The following is a 14,375-nucleotide window of genomic DNA, read 5'->3' on the forward strand; positions in this document are numbered from 1 at the left end:
TGAGATTTGTTTATTGTTAGTTTCCTTCTACAACCCCGCCAAGCCAAGAAAGTACCAAAACTTCTGTTTCTTCTTCCATGATGGCTGCACAATCCAAGACCCCGGCCACTGCTCAGCCACCAACAACCACCAATGTCCGCCCACCTCCACGGTCTAACACCTCCTACCAGCCCCGCCCATTCTTCTCATCACAACTACCACCACCAGCACCACCCACTCACCGCAACCAGCCTCGCAATGCTGAAATAATCCGGCGAGCGGACAGCATTTTCTTCTGCATAAGGCTCATATTTTTAGGCATTGGCTTGATTGTCATCCTTCTCTGCTTAATGATTTTCCACCCTGATCTTCCCACGTTCCGGGTCGACTCGGTAACCATCTCCAACTTCAATATTTCCACCACCACCCCTCCCCTTCTCTCCGGCTACTTCAACATTGGACTGACCGTTGAAAATCCTAGCAGCAAAACTACCTTCTCGTACAGCCACCTCGAGGCCGGAATCTACCTCGGGTCCAATCAACTCTCGGGAACAACCCTCCCGCCGTTTACTGCGGCAGAGAAGAAGAATGCAACCGGGATCAATGCAGAATTCTCCGCGGTTAGGGCTTACACATACTTGGCTGAGACTCAAAATCTGGAACTCTGTTTGAAGGTTCAAATGGAAGTTCATTCCAAAGCTCGTTTTTGGAGAGAAGTGCAATATTTGGAGGCCTCTTGCCCGGGATTATTGGTCAGTGCTGTTAAGACTCAAAAGAATGGGTCAAGTTCTGATGTTTGGAGTCTAATTGGAGGAGTTAAAGACTGCGAGGTTTTTTAAGAAGCCTATCAATCCAAGTCTGTAGAACGATGAGATGGCAATTATAAAAAATTTATGAGTAGCTTTAAAGTAAGATGAAAAGGTGAGATGTATTTACGAGTGATGTAAATGATCTTAGTGATGGGCACAAGACACTGAAAGTCTGAATTAGGGGATTATTATTGATGGGATCATGAATTGATGATGGTTTTTCAGCTAGTAGGATAACTTAATGATACCATGACTGTTTGATTCTCCAAGGTTTAGGAAGCATTAATACACTGGTTAGTAAAATACAGATGTTAATCTGTTGCCTAATATTTTGATTGATGTGGAATTCTTGGTTTACGTACGTGTCTTTCGGAAAACCTTTTGTTACTTTTTTTTTTGGGAAAGGATTCGAGTCAGTACCATAATTATTATTGGCTGATTAGTTGATTCACAAATGTAAAGAATAATAGGGATGTTTTCATTTTACGCCATCCAAAAAGCAAGGAGAGTGGCGATTGTTGAATTTAACAGTGCGAGGCGCAAGTCAAGAAGGTGAGAGTTTAGGGGTGCACTTTGCAATTAGTCCTACTCGTATTCTCTTATGGATAAACAAATGGTTCAGACCATTGTTGCACTCAATCCTAATAAAAGTCTTTTGTCCACAATATAGATTTGAAGTATTGGTGGACCTTATAAGCAAGTGATTTTGCCAACAAAAAAGTTTTTGGTCTTTCTGTTACACCATCTGTTTTTGCACAAAAAATGGGGCCGGGTCGGTTACTTTTACCAACCAATGAAAATAAAAGGGGAACAGAAAGAAATAAATTCCCACCCTTCACGTCATGTTCGTGGAAGCCCCTGCATGGTAACTTGTTGCCAAGAAAAGTATAAGAAAGTGAGGGAAACCTGTCAACACAAATTGTAAAATTTTTCCATCCTTTTTCTTTTCCTTCAAATTTTGCAAGACTTCGCAGGAATGTGCAAGGAAATTTTGATGCTTGTAATGACTAACTTTCTAGTCACATAAACATTTAAAGAAAAATGAGTTTTGTTTTTCTTAACCTCAGTTTCTATATTTTGCTTTACCACAAACCGTCCAATCCAGAGAATCCTAGGATTGAATTGATAGGGCACATGATATAGAGGATCAGTATCACTTAAACAAAGAAATTTACATCAATTCAACATATAGGGCACCGGAATGGGGAGATAAACTTTCCAATCTTGGATGATCATAAGCCTTACTTACTTCTATGAGACCCTATGAAGTAATATATACAAGGGACCGTTTGTATTGCAAAAAAAAAAAAAAAAATCCATGATGTCAACTGGCTAATAGGTATATATTATTTGCTAAAGATTTAATGCAACTTATTTTATTAGTCATTTTTGAAATCTTGTAAATTAAAATTAGGGCATGATTAAGTCTATAACAAGGTGGCATGGTACCCACTCTATCGATGCTTACAATTTGATTTTGGAACCCAATTCAAACCACAAGAATGTCACATAGGAGCAACTTTTTGAGTTCCTAATAATTTTTTGAGCCCTACCTTGTGGAATTAATGGAATCGAGTTAAACCTTCTTTATACTAGCCTGCATTTTAGAGTGATTGAGGTTAGGTAAATTCGTGATTTTCATGTTCTTGACATGCAATGATAGTTGGAGGTCTCCTCCTCAATGGCCACCATTCGACGTTAGTTAAAGAAGAAAGGTAAATTCATCATTTATGTAACATGAAACTAACATAGGTATATTGGGGGGATTCCCTCCCTTGAACTAAGTGTAGACTAATCATCTTGTACTGTTTAAGGAGTTTTCTCTGGCCAACTCAAATCTTCCATCAATGCTTTCCCTTTACTACGAGTAAAGTCATTATTGTGCCAGTTGTGTCCTTACATAAGAGTTTTCTCTTTCTCTATAGCCCACGTCCTACATTCATCGTTGTCTAAGCATAGTCATTATAATACAGTACACAAAGAATACGAATTTCCTCTTCCCTTTTAATCCACATCTTATATTCAATGATTTTATTGTATCAGACGTGAGCATTTTATATCTACACCTACACCTGTTGATTTTGAGAGGCTAGAAAATCTCCTTTAATCCACATTCTATATTTTTGAGAAGTCAAAAAATCCCTTTTAATCCACATTCTATATTTATTGATTTTTTTTTTGTCAGACGTCAACACTTTATATCTACATCCACACCTGTTCGATTTGAGAGGACAGAAAATCTTGGCAAGCAATGTAATTATAATGTAGTACACAAGAGTACAAATTTGCTTTTCCCTTTAATCCACATCCTATATTCATTAATTTTTTTTTTTTGTCAAACGCTAACATTTTATATCTACACCTACATTTACTGAATTTGAAAATCAGAAAATCCTAGTATTTGATACTGATAAAGAGATTTGATCTCTCGACCAACATCCCAAGAGGGGCCACCGGACCATTGGCACGGTGGTTCCTATATTTGATTGATCAAGTTAGGTGGATTCACTCCTTGCAGCTAAGTTGACACATCCCATGGCATAAAGATTGTGGCTTCAACAATTAGTACTACTACTACTCTTTATTTGGTCTAAAATACTATTATGCTATTTCTTTGATTTTCAAATTACTACTGCTATTTTTTATTTTTTTTTTGTCAGAATTACTACAACAACTACTAATTATACTAATGTAAGCATTATGAGACAAACCATATTTGCAAAATTTCGCTTATCTTACCATCTTTACCGGACAAAATTAAAAATACTCTACAATTATCCCAAAGCACAGTAATAAGAGTTTCTGTTCCCGTATCTTTTGCACCCTCGTATAGTAATACTAGAGGTATCTCGGTTGTGCAAAACACAACCTGAGCATCTTAGTAGTTTAGTTGAATACATAACTCCAAATTTTTTTGGTACATAATAAACAGAAATACAAGAAAAAAATTGAGCATTAGAACAATTAAAATTTACCGTGAAGAGAAATTCCATATATGAAGTTAACTCTTCTAAATCAAGGGGGCAACAAGCATAGGATCTATCAAATCCATTACTAATCTTGAGATTAATGAAGGCAATGAAACAAGTGCACGATTGAGTACAATTTGGGAAGGAAGAAAGCTAAAATTCCTGTGCACCTCTGAGAAATGATTTATATAGGAATAGAAAAAGAAACTTTAATCGATTACGTAAAAGAGCCGTTTAAATGTAAGAATTGATTAGCTACTAACCAAACATAATTAATCAATATTTAAGGGATTGAAGGAATAGTTTAAATGTAAGAGTTGGTTAGCTACTAACTAAACATAATTAATCAATATCCAAGGGTTAAAGATTTTCCATTAATTTATAAAACTTGATCTTATGATCATAAATTAGACAATATATAAAAACAGTAAAAATCCACGTAGTTAAGCAAAATGACTTGCAGTGAAAATCTCCTGTCTTAATCGATACAGTAGATGTTCTGTCTTGACATATCAAATTAATAGTGGAAAAATAAAAAATAAAAAAAAACCATAACTTCTATAAAAAAGAGCCACGTCACATGTCAAAAAATGGAAGTACTATCGTAAAATCCCAAATCTTCTTGTGTATAATAAGTAGATACCAAGAAATTCATCCACCTTCTTATTGCATAATAGGTAGATATCAAGAATTTCATCCACCCCACCAAGAAACTGAATTACTGAAGCATTTGCTTCTTCTTCCATGGCCGATCAATCCAAGACCTCAGCCACTGTTCATCCACCACCAACCACCAATGTCCGTCCACCGCTGCCGTCAAACACCTCCTGTCCCTACTCCTCCATACGACTACCACCACCGGCACCACCCACACACCACAAACACCCTCACAATACCGCAACAATCCGGCAAGAAAACTGCACCTTCCACTGCCTATTTTTCACACCTTTCGCCATTGGCTCCGTCATCTTCTTCCTACTCTTCTTCCTACCCATCATTACCTTCCGTAACCGTCTCAAACTTCAATATCTCCCCCACCACACCTCCCCTTCTTTCCGGCCACTTCACCGTAATCATCAGCGCCCGTAACCCTAACAGCAAACTTACTCTCTCCTATAACCACCTCGACGCCGGAATTTATCTCGGGAGCAATCAACTCTCGGGAACTACCCTCCCGCCATTTGCTCTCTCAAAGAAGAACGAAACCTCGCTTACAGCAAATTTTGCCGCTGTTGGGGCTTACGTGGACCAGGCTGAGAGTGAAAATCTGGTATTCAACTTGAAGATTCAAATGAAAGTTCGCTATAAAGCTGGTTTTTGGAGAAGAGTGACGTGGTTGGAGGCCTTCTGCCCGGGATTGTCTGTCAGGACTAATACTGTAAAGAGTGGTTCAAGTTCTGATGTTTGGAGTCTGATTGGGGGAGCTAGATCCTGTGAGGTTTGTTAAGAAGCCCATTAATCCAAGTCTAAGGGAATTACAGAATGATTAGTGAGATTTTAAAAAGTTATTAGTAGCTTTATAGTACCATTAGATTCCCATCATATAGATGACTGATGTAAATAATTTAGTGATGGGCTCATGACAGTGAATCAGGGGATTATAGATGTGATCATGAATTAATGATTATGTTTAGTTTTTAGTAAGACTTGTGATACACATGACTTATTAACCTTTGTTAGTAATATACAGATGCTAATCTGGTGGTTAATATTTTGATTGATGCAGAGTTCTTGAATTATTTTATTATGTTTTTGGATCCGTATAATAATGTTTGTTATGGACCATCATTCCTCACACATATTTGTTTCATTTAGCAGTCTATATAACTAGTCGTGCTACTGATCTATGCAACGGGAACTGTTGTTCCTACTCTCATATTCATTAAAAAGCATTTCCCTTGAGTTTTTTGTGCATGTGAAGTGAAAAGATAAGTGGTTTCGGGTTCAAATTTGACTGTTACTCGCATTTTGATTTTTAATCATAATTATTAGGGTTGAAGGACGAATCAAATTACTCAATACTCGAATTAAACTCGACACGTTAAGAGCTCGTTTGAATTTGATTTGCAAATTAATCAAATTAAATTTGAACAATAATTTGTATAAACTTTTAAGATCGGTTGGAACTCTATTGGATTAGCTTATTAGTAAAGTTCACATGTAAAAAGTGTCGACTACTTGAAGTAGACTCGAGTTAAGCTCAATAAAAACTCATTCGATTTCAACTCGAGAAGTAAATAAACTAAATTTGAATAAAATTTCAAATTCGTCAGAATAATCAAACAAGTTTAATCACTAGGGCGTTTGCCTTATTTAAACTTGTTTACACGCTTAATAATGACAGGATTACTTGTCTTTGCATGTGTGTTGTTGCACAATAATGGGGGAGTTAAACGTATGTATTTAGCAAATTACACCCTTACCCTCAATGTCATTCCTTGAAACCTCTAAAATACGCCTGTCTTGTTGCCAAAAAAGTACAGAATGGCTAGGAAGTTTTGTTTACTTCTTCTTGCTTATGTGGTTAGTTTGTCAACAAACCATCTCATAATTTTTGTGTCCTGCACAATTTGCAGGACATTTTTAGGAATGAGCTAGTTACACACGAAATTTTGTGTGGGCCCAAAGAAATTTGTTTGGATTGTCATTTTTTTTTTTCAAAAAAATTTTATTATATCATTGGGAATTGGGATGATATCAAAATTTTTTTCTCCCGTGTTTACTAAGGCATTAGTGGTTGCTAATCCTGCTGATATCTTTTTCTACCTTGGCTAGTCTAGTCTACCCCTCCTTGGAAAAAAAAAACCTATTGGTATAACACATGGTCCGACAAAGGTATTCCAATCCCTTCTTATTTCTTAGTGGAGGAACTTGAAGTCTCGATTTTGCAATCATGCCATGGTCAACTCCTACCTCTGCGCATTTCCCACCTCCCCCTTTATAATTGCCGTGACAATAGGTTTCTGCAAGGATTGTACCTTTTTAATTAGTCTTACCCCCGGTTAACTATTTTATTTTGATTTTTCTTTGGGTATATTAGAGGGGATTAATTCTTCTTTGCACTCCCGAGTCTATACCATTTTTTCACTTTGCACTACAAACTTTAATTTTGGATAATTTGCATAATAAATTATCAATTTTAGACACTTTGTACCCTAAAATCTTAAATTTATCCCATTTAAATCCAATCAATGATAGCAGAAGTAAAATTAACAAGATGGTGGACTATGTAAATTAATGACAACATATCATTTCATTTTATCTGCGATCCCTTGATTTCTTTTGATCATTTTCAACATAAATTACTAATATTGTTAGCAAAATTAATAAGGAAAAAGATAGTGTAAATTAATAGCAATGTATTGTTTTGTTCTAGTTACGATATTTTGGCTCATTTTCACTACTTTTAGCACATTGTCATCAATTTGTAAGGTTATCTATGCTGTTAATTTTTCTAAAATTATCATTTCATTGATTTAAATAGAATAAACTTGATAATTTAGGGCGTAAAGTCCCTAAAATTGAGAGTTTGGAGTGTAAAGTATCCAAAATTAGAGTTTAGGTTGCAAAGTGTGAAAGTAGCACAAGTTTCAGGGTGCAAAGTGTAATTAGTCCATATTAGAGGACTGCTCCATGTTCTAAAATTTTCTAAAACAAAAACAAAATTGATATATGAAGACCCTTTAGTCTAAACTCTAAATCTTGGTCTTCAGTGTACAATGGAAAACCAAAACAAGTCTTGGTCTTTTGCGTGCAATTCATTTATTGACACAAAAGTGATGATTTCCACAAAGTGACAAATGAAAATGATTTTACTGATTCTCAAAGTCTTGGTCTTTAGTGTACAATCAGAAGAAAAAAAAAAAAAAAGTCTTGGCCCTTTGCGTACAATGAATTTATCTGAGACAGACTAGTAAGACATTGACAAAATGAAAATGATTGTACTGATTCTCAAAGCTATTGTTCTTAAGATGATTTCCACAAAGTGATGATTAGGAATTTTTTTTTTTTAAAATACCACTTTAGAAAACTTATCAATAGGTTGATGTCAAAAAGTTTTTCTCCCGAATTTACTAAGGCATTAGGTGTTGACTGCGCAGTTGTCAGTGGAGGAAATGAATGATCCACTAGCATACCAATCTCTCTTAGTCTTGACTTCTATAATGTGGCAAATTGAGAAAAAAATTAGATGGAAATGGAACTGAAATGCAATACTAAAGAAGTTGCACCTGCATTGCACATGTTCGTCATAATTAAACAAAACCATACGTAGATTTTCAAATTTATTTTACTTTAACGAAGAGTGGTAAAATATGTAGATGCCATCCAAAGCACTCCACGGATTATACGTATGGTTAAAATTGTCTATATATGTAGAGGAAGTTGCACTACTTGCTATCCATTCTAGCAAATGCCTGTCTCGGTTGTCTTAGAACTCGAGCTGAGTATAGTCATGAAGAAAATTTACTACTTTTTCACCCTCGGGCTCTTCTTGTTAAGTTATCTGATAGATAGTTTAGCCACGACGGCCACCAACATTACCACAGATCAATTAGCCCTTCTTTCTTTGAGAGCTAAAATCACTTCAGATCCTCAACAAATGCTAGCCAACAACTGGTCCGTTGCTTCTTCAGTTTGTGAATGGAGAGGAGTCACTTGCGGCTCTCGCCACCGCAGAGTGACTGCCTTGAACATCTCCAACTTGGGTCTTACCGGCACTATTCCTCCACAGTTGGGGAACCTGTCATTTCTCAAGTCCATTGACATCAGTGTGAACGATTTTCATGGAGAACTTCCCCATGAATTGATTCGATTACGCAGGCTACGAGTCCTTAATTTTGCCATTAACAAGCTTAGTGGAGATATTCCATCTTGGGTTGGTTCCTTGCAAGAACTCCAACACTTTTCTATCGAGAACAATAGCTTTACGGGCTTTGTCCCAGCTTCTATCTCCAACATGTCAAAGCTAGATACTTTGATACTGTCATTCAATCCCTTGCAAGGAACAATTCCAATGGAGATTGGATATCTAAGCAACTTGAAGGAAATAGTTATGTACCAAAATCGGCTTTCAGGTTCTTTGCCACTGGGGATGTTCAATATTTCCTCACTGGAATATATTGGTCTTGCTGATAATAGCCTATCTGGCAGTCTTCCAGTTGGCATCTGCCCCCGTCTTCAAGGACTCAAATGGCTTGACCTTTCCCACAACAAATTCAGTGGTATGATACCGTCATCGTTATCTGAATGTTCAAAGCTTCAAGTATTGGGGTTGTCTTATAACAACTTTACCGGAGTGATACCAGAAGAATTTGGCAACTTGACGGTGCTCGAGGAATTATATCTTGGCAATAACAGCTTAAAAGGTACCCTTCCTAACTTTTGCATTTGTATAGATAAACAGCTTAAAATGTGAATGTTTGCATTTACATAAAATGTTGCACGTAATCAACAAGTGCGCGCCCCTAGGTACGCATTACAAAAGTGCATAATCTAATGTAGCTCTGTTTTATATTAACTCTTTTTTGCTTGTTAAAATCGTCTTGTGATGAGAAGAAAAGTTGGAGTAGAAAATTTAGCACTAGCTATCTTTTAATGCAAGTATGATGAGTCCTCGATCCATGATTTTAGTGCTTCATGTAAGTTCTCATGTTACAAAAGCTAAAATCTGTTTTTTTTTTTTTTTGTTTTGCTTACAAAGATTGTTGTAAGACATACTGCACAAATTGCTTTACGAAGTCAGCGCGCAACATATCGTTAGCTAACCTTGGGCAGTAATGTAGCTTAAATGGTAAGTCCTAACTGTTGGGTTTGTGCAAAATTGAGATATAATTAGAGCCGGTAGCATGTCTCGATTTTCAAGTTTCAATGAGCTACTCAGGCCCAAAGTGACTATGAGGAGGACAGATTAAAAAAAAAATAAAAATAAAAATAAAAATGGAATGGGCCTTAGATAGGGTTAATTTCATAAATACCCAACAATTAATAGGATTACTTGTTGTAATAATGGGTACACATTGGGACCTAGCTATAATCATTGCTTCTTTTTTTCCGGGCTCTCTTTCATTTTTTTTTTAAATTTATTTTTTTCTTGCTTGATTTGTTTATAATTGACTCTAACTCATCAACCAAGGTGGCTTTCAATCTTTCCTTGAACTCTTAACATTTCTTTCTTGCTGAATTCCCCACAGTTCCAATTAGTTTACTACTTAACATTGAATGTATCAAAACCCATTACAAGGAAAAGTACTAGGCTTAATCACGTATTGCCCCCCTCTAATTGTGATCATGTAACAAATTAACCCTTTGTATTCACAAATTAAATCTACAAATGACTACTCCTTGTGTCTTTAGTAAAAAGATAATTTTAGCCTCATTATTAGACATTCTCATATGATCTTTTTTCTTTTCTCTTTCTTCTTCATCATTTTGCTATTATATACAGATTTCTTTCTACTCCTCCTCCTCCTCCTCCTCCATATCGATTGTCAAATATATTGTTAATAAGCACAGAGAAGAAAAGAAGACGAAGAAAAAAGAAAACAAAAGTAAAATAGTTATACCAAATATTTAATATTTATTTATGGTAACAATTAATGCATAACAAGTATTTGTTTAATAAAATAGAAGTTACTTAGAATAAGTGTATGCTTTTAAATTTTTTATGATAATTAATTTTTTTTGCAAGAAATTATATAGTACATTATTATCAAAATTTGTATTTCATAATAGGCATTGAGAACGAGGAAAGAGAGGCTTAAACAATAATAAGGAAAACGACACGATAAAAATATTCTAATACTAAGGGCATAATTGTCATTTCCTACCCAAATACATTAGACTATTATAATATAGGGGGACAATTTGCTTCTAATGCCTGGTTAATTACAAGGAAGGAATATATAATTGAGCCCAAACACTGTGATAACCTCCCGATCGATTTTTACATTGTTTATTTTTTGAGTAAAGTTTCAAATTTACTGCCTATAATAGCACCAAGAGACTACCGAAAATGAAAGAGATTTCCAGCATAAGCCTAAGTGCGTCCTTATTTTTGTAATTTCCGAAGCTATTTTGCCGAAATTGATGGAAAAAAAAATCAAAATCATTTTAACAATACCTGTTTTATTTTCTGATTATTTTGCCTCTACTGCCAGCGAAAAGTCTAGCAATGCAAACCATTGAAGTAAGAGTTAAACAGTCTTTTATTCAAATTACAACAAATAATATAGTGGAACAGCAGCTCAGAGTCATAGCCCTCACGGGTCAAGGGGCGCAGGCTGGCAGACACTGCCCAAGTGTTCCAAAGTTTTTGTTCTCACTATCTAATGATATTCTGAACTCCCCTGTATCGGTTCATCAGTAACAAAAAGCTGTCAAATGATTTTGAGAAATTGGTTAGATGCTGTTCTTTTGAAGAGTCGAAAATTTTCTTAGTTTTTTTTTTTTTTCTTTTCAAATTTATCCTGCCCAATAAATCTCTAAGTAGCTGAATTTGTAGACAATTTAAATTTAATGGCCAACTCAAATGTACCAGTCCAAAATTTTCAAAATCAGGGTTGAAGTGTTGAAGACAATTTTGCAGGTGTGATCCCACAGGTGGTTGGGAATTTAACCTTGCTCACAGTGCTAGATCTAACTCAAAATAAGTTGACAGGTATTGATGCATTTTCATGAACAACAACTCACTATGAGTTTCTCATTTCTGAATTTATGTATTGCGTTAACATTTGTAAACTTTATAGGTACCATACCAAAAGAGTTTGGCCACCTAAAGAATCTAAACCTACTTAATCTGGGCTCAAATAGCCTAACTGGATCCATACCAGACCAAATATTCAACATCTCAATGCTACAGGAACTAACCCTGACGCAGAATAATCTTTCTGGAGGACTTCCACCATCCATGGGTTTTGGATTAATCAACCTTGAAGAGCTTTTTCTAGATCTAAATGAGTTTGATGGAGCCATACCAGCCTCGATCTCTAATGCATCTAAATTAACTACATTAGACTTGGATACAAACAAATTCAGTGGTCTAATTCCAAGCTCTCTTGGGGATCTAAGACTACTAGAAATACTGGATCTCTCTAAAAATCATTTGACCACTGAGCCTTGGTCAAGAGAATTGAGCTTCATCAATTACTTGACAAATTGTAAGTATTTGAAACAATTAGCTTTTTATGACAATCCGATGCACGGTTTTCTTCCGATATCAGTTGGAAACCTTTCAACTTCTATGGAGAGATTCTATGCATATGATTGCGGAATCAAGGGAAGCATTCCTGATGCAATTGGGAATTTGAGCAATCTATTTGTTTTGAGCCTATTTGCAAATCACCTGAGTAGGTCCGTTCCAGTCACAGTGAAACATTTGCAAAAGCTTCAAGTTTTGAATTTCCATGGTAACCAATTGAGTGGTTCAATTCCAGATAGTCTTTGTGAGTTAAAGAGCTTGTTCGTATTATCTTTGGAGCAAAATCAGTTTCGTGGGTCAATACCATCATGCTTAAGTAATGTCAGTTCTCTGAGAGTAATTATCTTTGCTGGGAACTTATTAAACTCAAGTATACCTGCAAGCTTGTGGAACCTCACTGATCTCTTTTCCTTGAATCTGTCGAACAATTCCTTGAGTGGTTCACTTCCTCAAGAAATTGAAAATTTGACGGTATTAACACTATTGGATTTGTCAGGGAATTACCTTAATGGGAACATTCCAAGTTCCATAGGAAGTTTGCAAACTTTAGCCAAACTTTCTTTAGCACAGAATAAACTTGAGGGACCTATCCCGGACTCGGTCGGGCATATGTTAAGCTTGGAAGTTTTGGACCTATCCAATAATAGTCTATCAGGTCCAATCCCAAAGTCCTTGGAGACACTTTCATATCTCAACTACATCAATCTTTCTTTCAACCGCTTAACAGGAGAAATTCCATCCGGTGGTCCTTTCGAGAGCTTCACATACGAATCATTCATATTTAATGATGACTTGTGTGGCGCTCAAAGATTTCATGTTCCCCCGTGTAGTTCTCATCAGATTCACCAATCGAGTCGAAAGAAAGTGTTTCAAATATTAGGCATTGTATTAGGTATTGCAGCAGCAATAATTGCTCCAACTGCTGCAATTTTGCTTTTAAGATGGCGAAGAAAGGATGAGGTTTCAAGGAATACTGGCTTATTGCCCACAGTTGTTCCCAGAAGGATTTCATATTATGAACTTATGCAAGCAACCAATGGCTATGATGAAAGCAATTTACTTGGAAAAGGGAGTTTTGGATCTGTTTATAAAGGTATTTTAACAGATGGGACAATTGTCGCTGTGAAAGTCTTCACTTTGCTAGACGAAGTCACTTCTAAGAGTTTTGATGCAGAATGTCAAGCTCTACGCAACCTTCGTCATAGAAATATAATCAAAGTGATTGGCAGTTGTTCTAATCTTGACTTCAAAGCCTTAGTGCTTGATTATATACCCAACGGGAGTCTTGAAAAATGGTTGTATTCTCATAACCATTGCTTAGATCTGCCGCAAAGACTAAGCATAATGATAGATGTTGCCTCTGCATTGGAATATCTCCATTATGGTTGCACGACACCAGTGATTCACTCTGATCTGAAACCTAGCAACATATTGCTTGACAGAGATATGGTTGCTTATGTATGTGACTTTGGCATTGCAAAGTTTTTGGATGAAGGAAACAGTGTTTTGCTTACCAAGACTCTTGCAACACTTGGATACATGGCTCCAGGTTGGCCATATCTGACTTCCTTTAAATTGTTTCTATATCTAAAATTTGTAGAATTTTGTGTCAATTTCTTCAGTTTCCTCTTCTTTTTGTTTAACCATGATTGATTGCCTTTCGTATTATAGAGTATGGAGTTGAAGGGCTGGTGTCAACAAGAGTTGACGTGTATAGTTTTGGCATAATTATGATGGAAACATTTTCAAGAATGAAGCCTAGTGATGAAATGTTCAAAGATGATTTGAGCCTGAAGAGTTGGATAGAAGAATCTCTACCTGATGCAATATTTCAGGTCGCAGATCGCAACTTACTCGGGGAACAAGATAAGCATTTCAATGAGAAGTTGGAGTGCATATCAATGATATTCAATTTGGCTTTAAGTTGCTGCACTGAATACCCACAAGATCGGATTAATATGAAAGATGTCGTGACAACACTCAAGAAGATAAAACGTAAACTTGACGCTTAATCAGGTGCCTCGTGAAAGTATATTCTCATAACTTAATCCCACAAAACAAGTTTCTTCTTCTTGAATAATCTTTAGAGTATCTTGTCTGCAGGATGATGCCAAGAATTGGAACGTGATGCAAGACAATAAATGTTGTCATCCAAGTTAGAAATTAATAGGTGCTAAAGTTTTATTCCCTTCTCTGAAAATGTTGTTTTGTGAATCTATTTGCAGGTATGTAATGCTAAGTGCATTTTCTTAGTTGTTATTTGAGAGAAATCCAGAGGAAAATCACATAGGAGGTGACAGCATTTGAAATTAGAACTGAAGCACGTTATTTCTAATTCCGACCCAAAATTGTATGTGCATAGTCTTGCTTCGTGAAAGTTGAAACTCTCCATTTGATTTATGCATTTTGCAGATTAGACCA

At 36.0% G+C, this 14,375-nt stretch overlaps 2 protein-coding genes across 2 annotated transcripts; both read left to right on the forward strand.

The window, feature by feature from the left end:
• Window positions 1-80: 80 nt before the first annotated feature.
• On the forward strand, window positions 81-818 carry LOC140035506 (uncharacterized). The gene has a single exon (XM_072076764.1). The coding sequence runs from the start codon at window positions 81-83 to the stop codon at window positions 816-818; it is 738 nt and encodes a 245-aa protein (XP_071932865.1).
• Window positions 819-11,418: 10,600 nt separating this feature from the next.
• LOC113722193 (uncharacterized) lies at window positions 11,419-14,375 on the forward strand. The gene is made up of 3 exons (XM_027245674.2): window positions 11,419-13,503; window positions 13,626-13,970; window positions 14,058-14,375. The coding sequence occupies exons 1-2, from the start codon at window positions 11,421-11,423 to the stop codon at window positions 13,964-13,966; spliced, it is 2,424 nt and encodes an 807-aa protein (XP_027101475.2). The 5' UTR covers window positions 11,419-11,420; the 3' UTR covers window positions 13,967-13,970; window positions 14,058-14,375.

This window comes from Coffea arabica, chromosome 2c, assembly GCF_036785885.1.
Source record: "Coffea arabica cultivar ET-39 chromosome 2c, Coffea Arabica ET-39 HiFi, whole genome shotgun sequence".
Classification (NCBI taxonomy): domain Eukaryota; kingdom Viridiplantae; phylum Streptophyta; class Magnoliopsida; order Gentianales; family Rubiaceae; genus Coffea; species Coffea arabica.

Bases quoted from the DNA above. Each gene is read 5' to 3' on its own strand.
- LOC140035506 (XM_072076764.1), top strand. From the start codon at position 81: ATGGCTGCACAATCCAAGACCCCGGCCACTGCTCAGCCACCAACAACC.
- LOC113722193 (XM_027245674.2), top strand. From the start codon at position 11,421: ATGCATTTTCATGAACAACAACTCACTATGAGTTTCTCATTTCTGAAT. The intron at 13,504-13,625 runs GTTGGCCATATC...TTCGTATTATAG, and splicing joins ACTTGGATACATGGCTCCAG to AGTATGGAGTTGAAGGGCTG.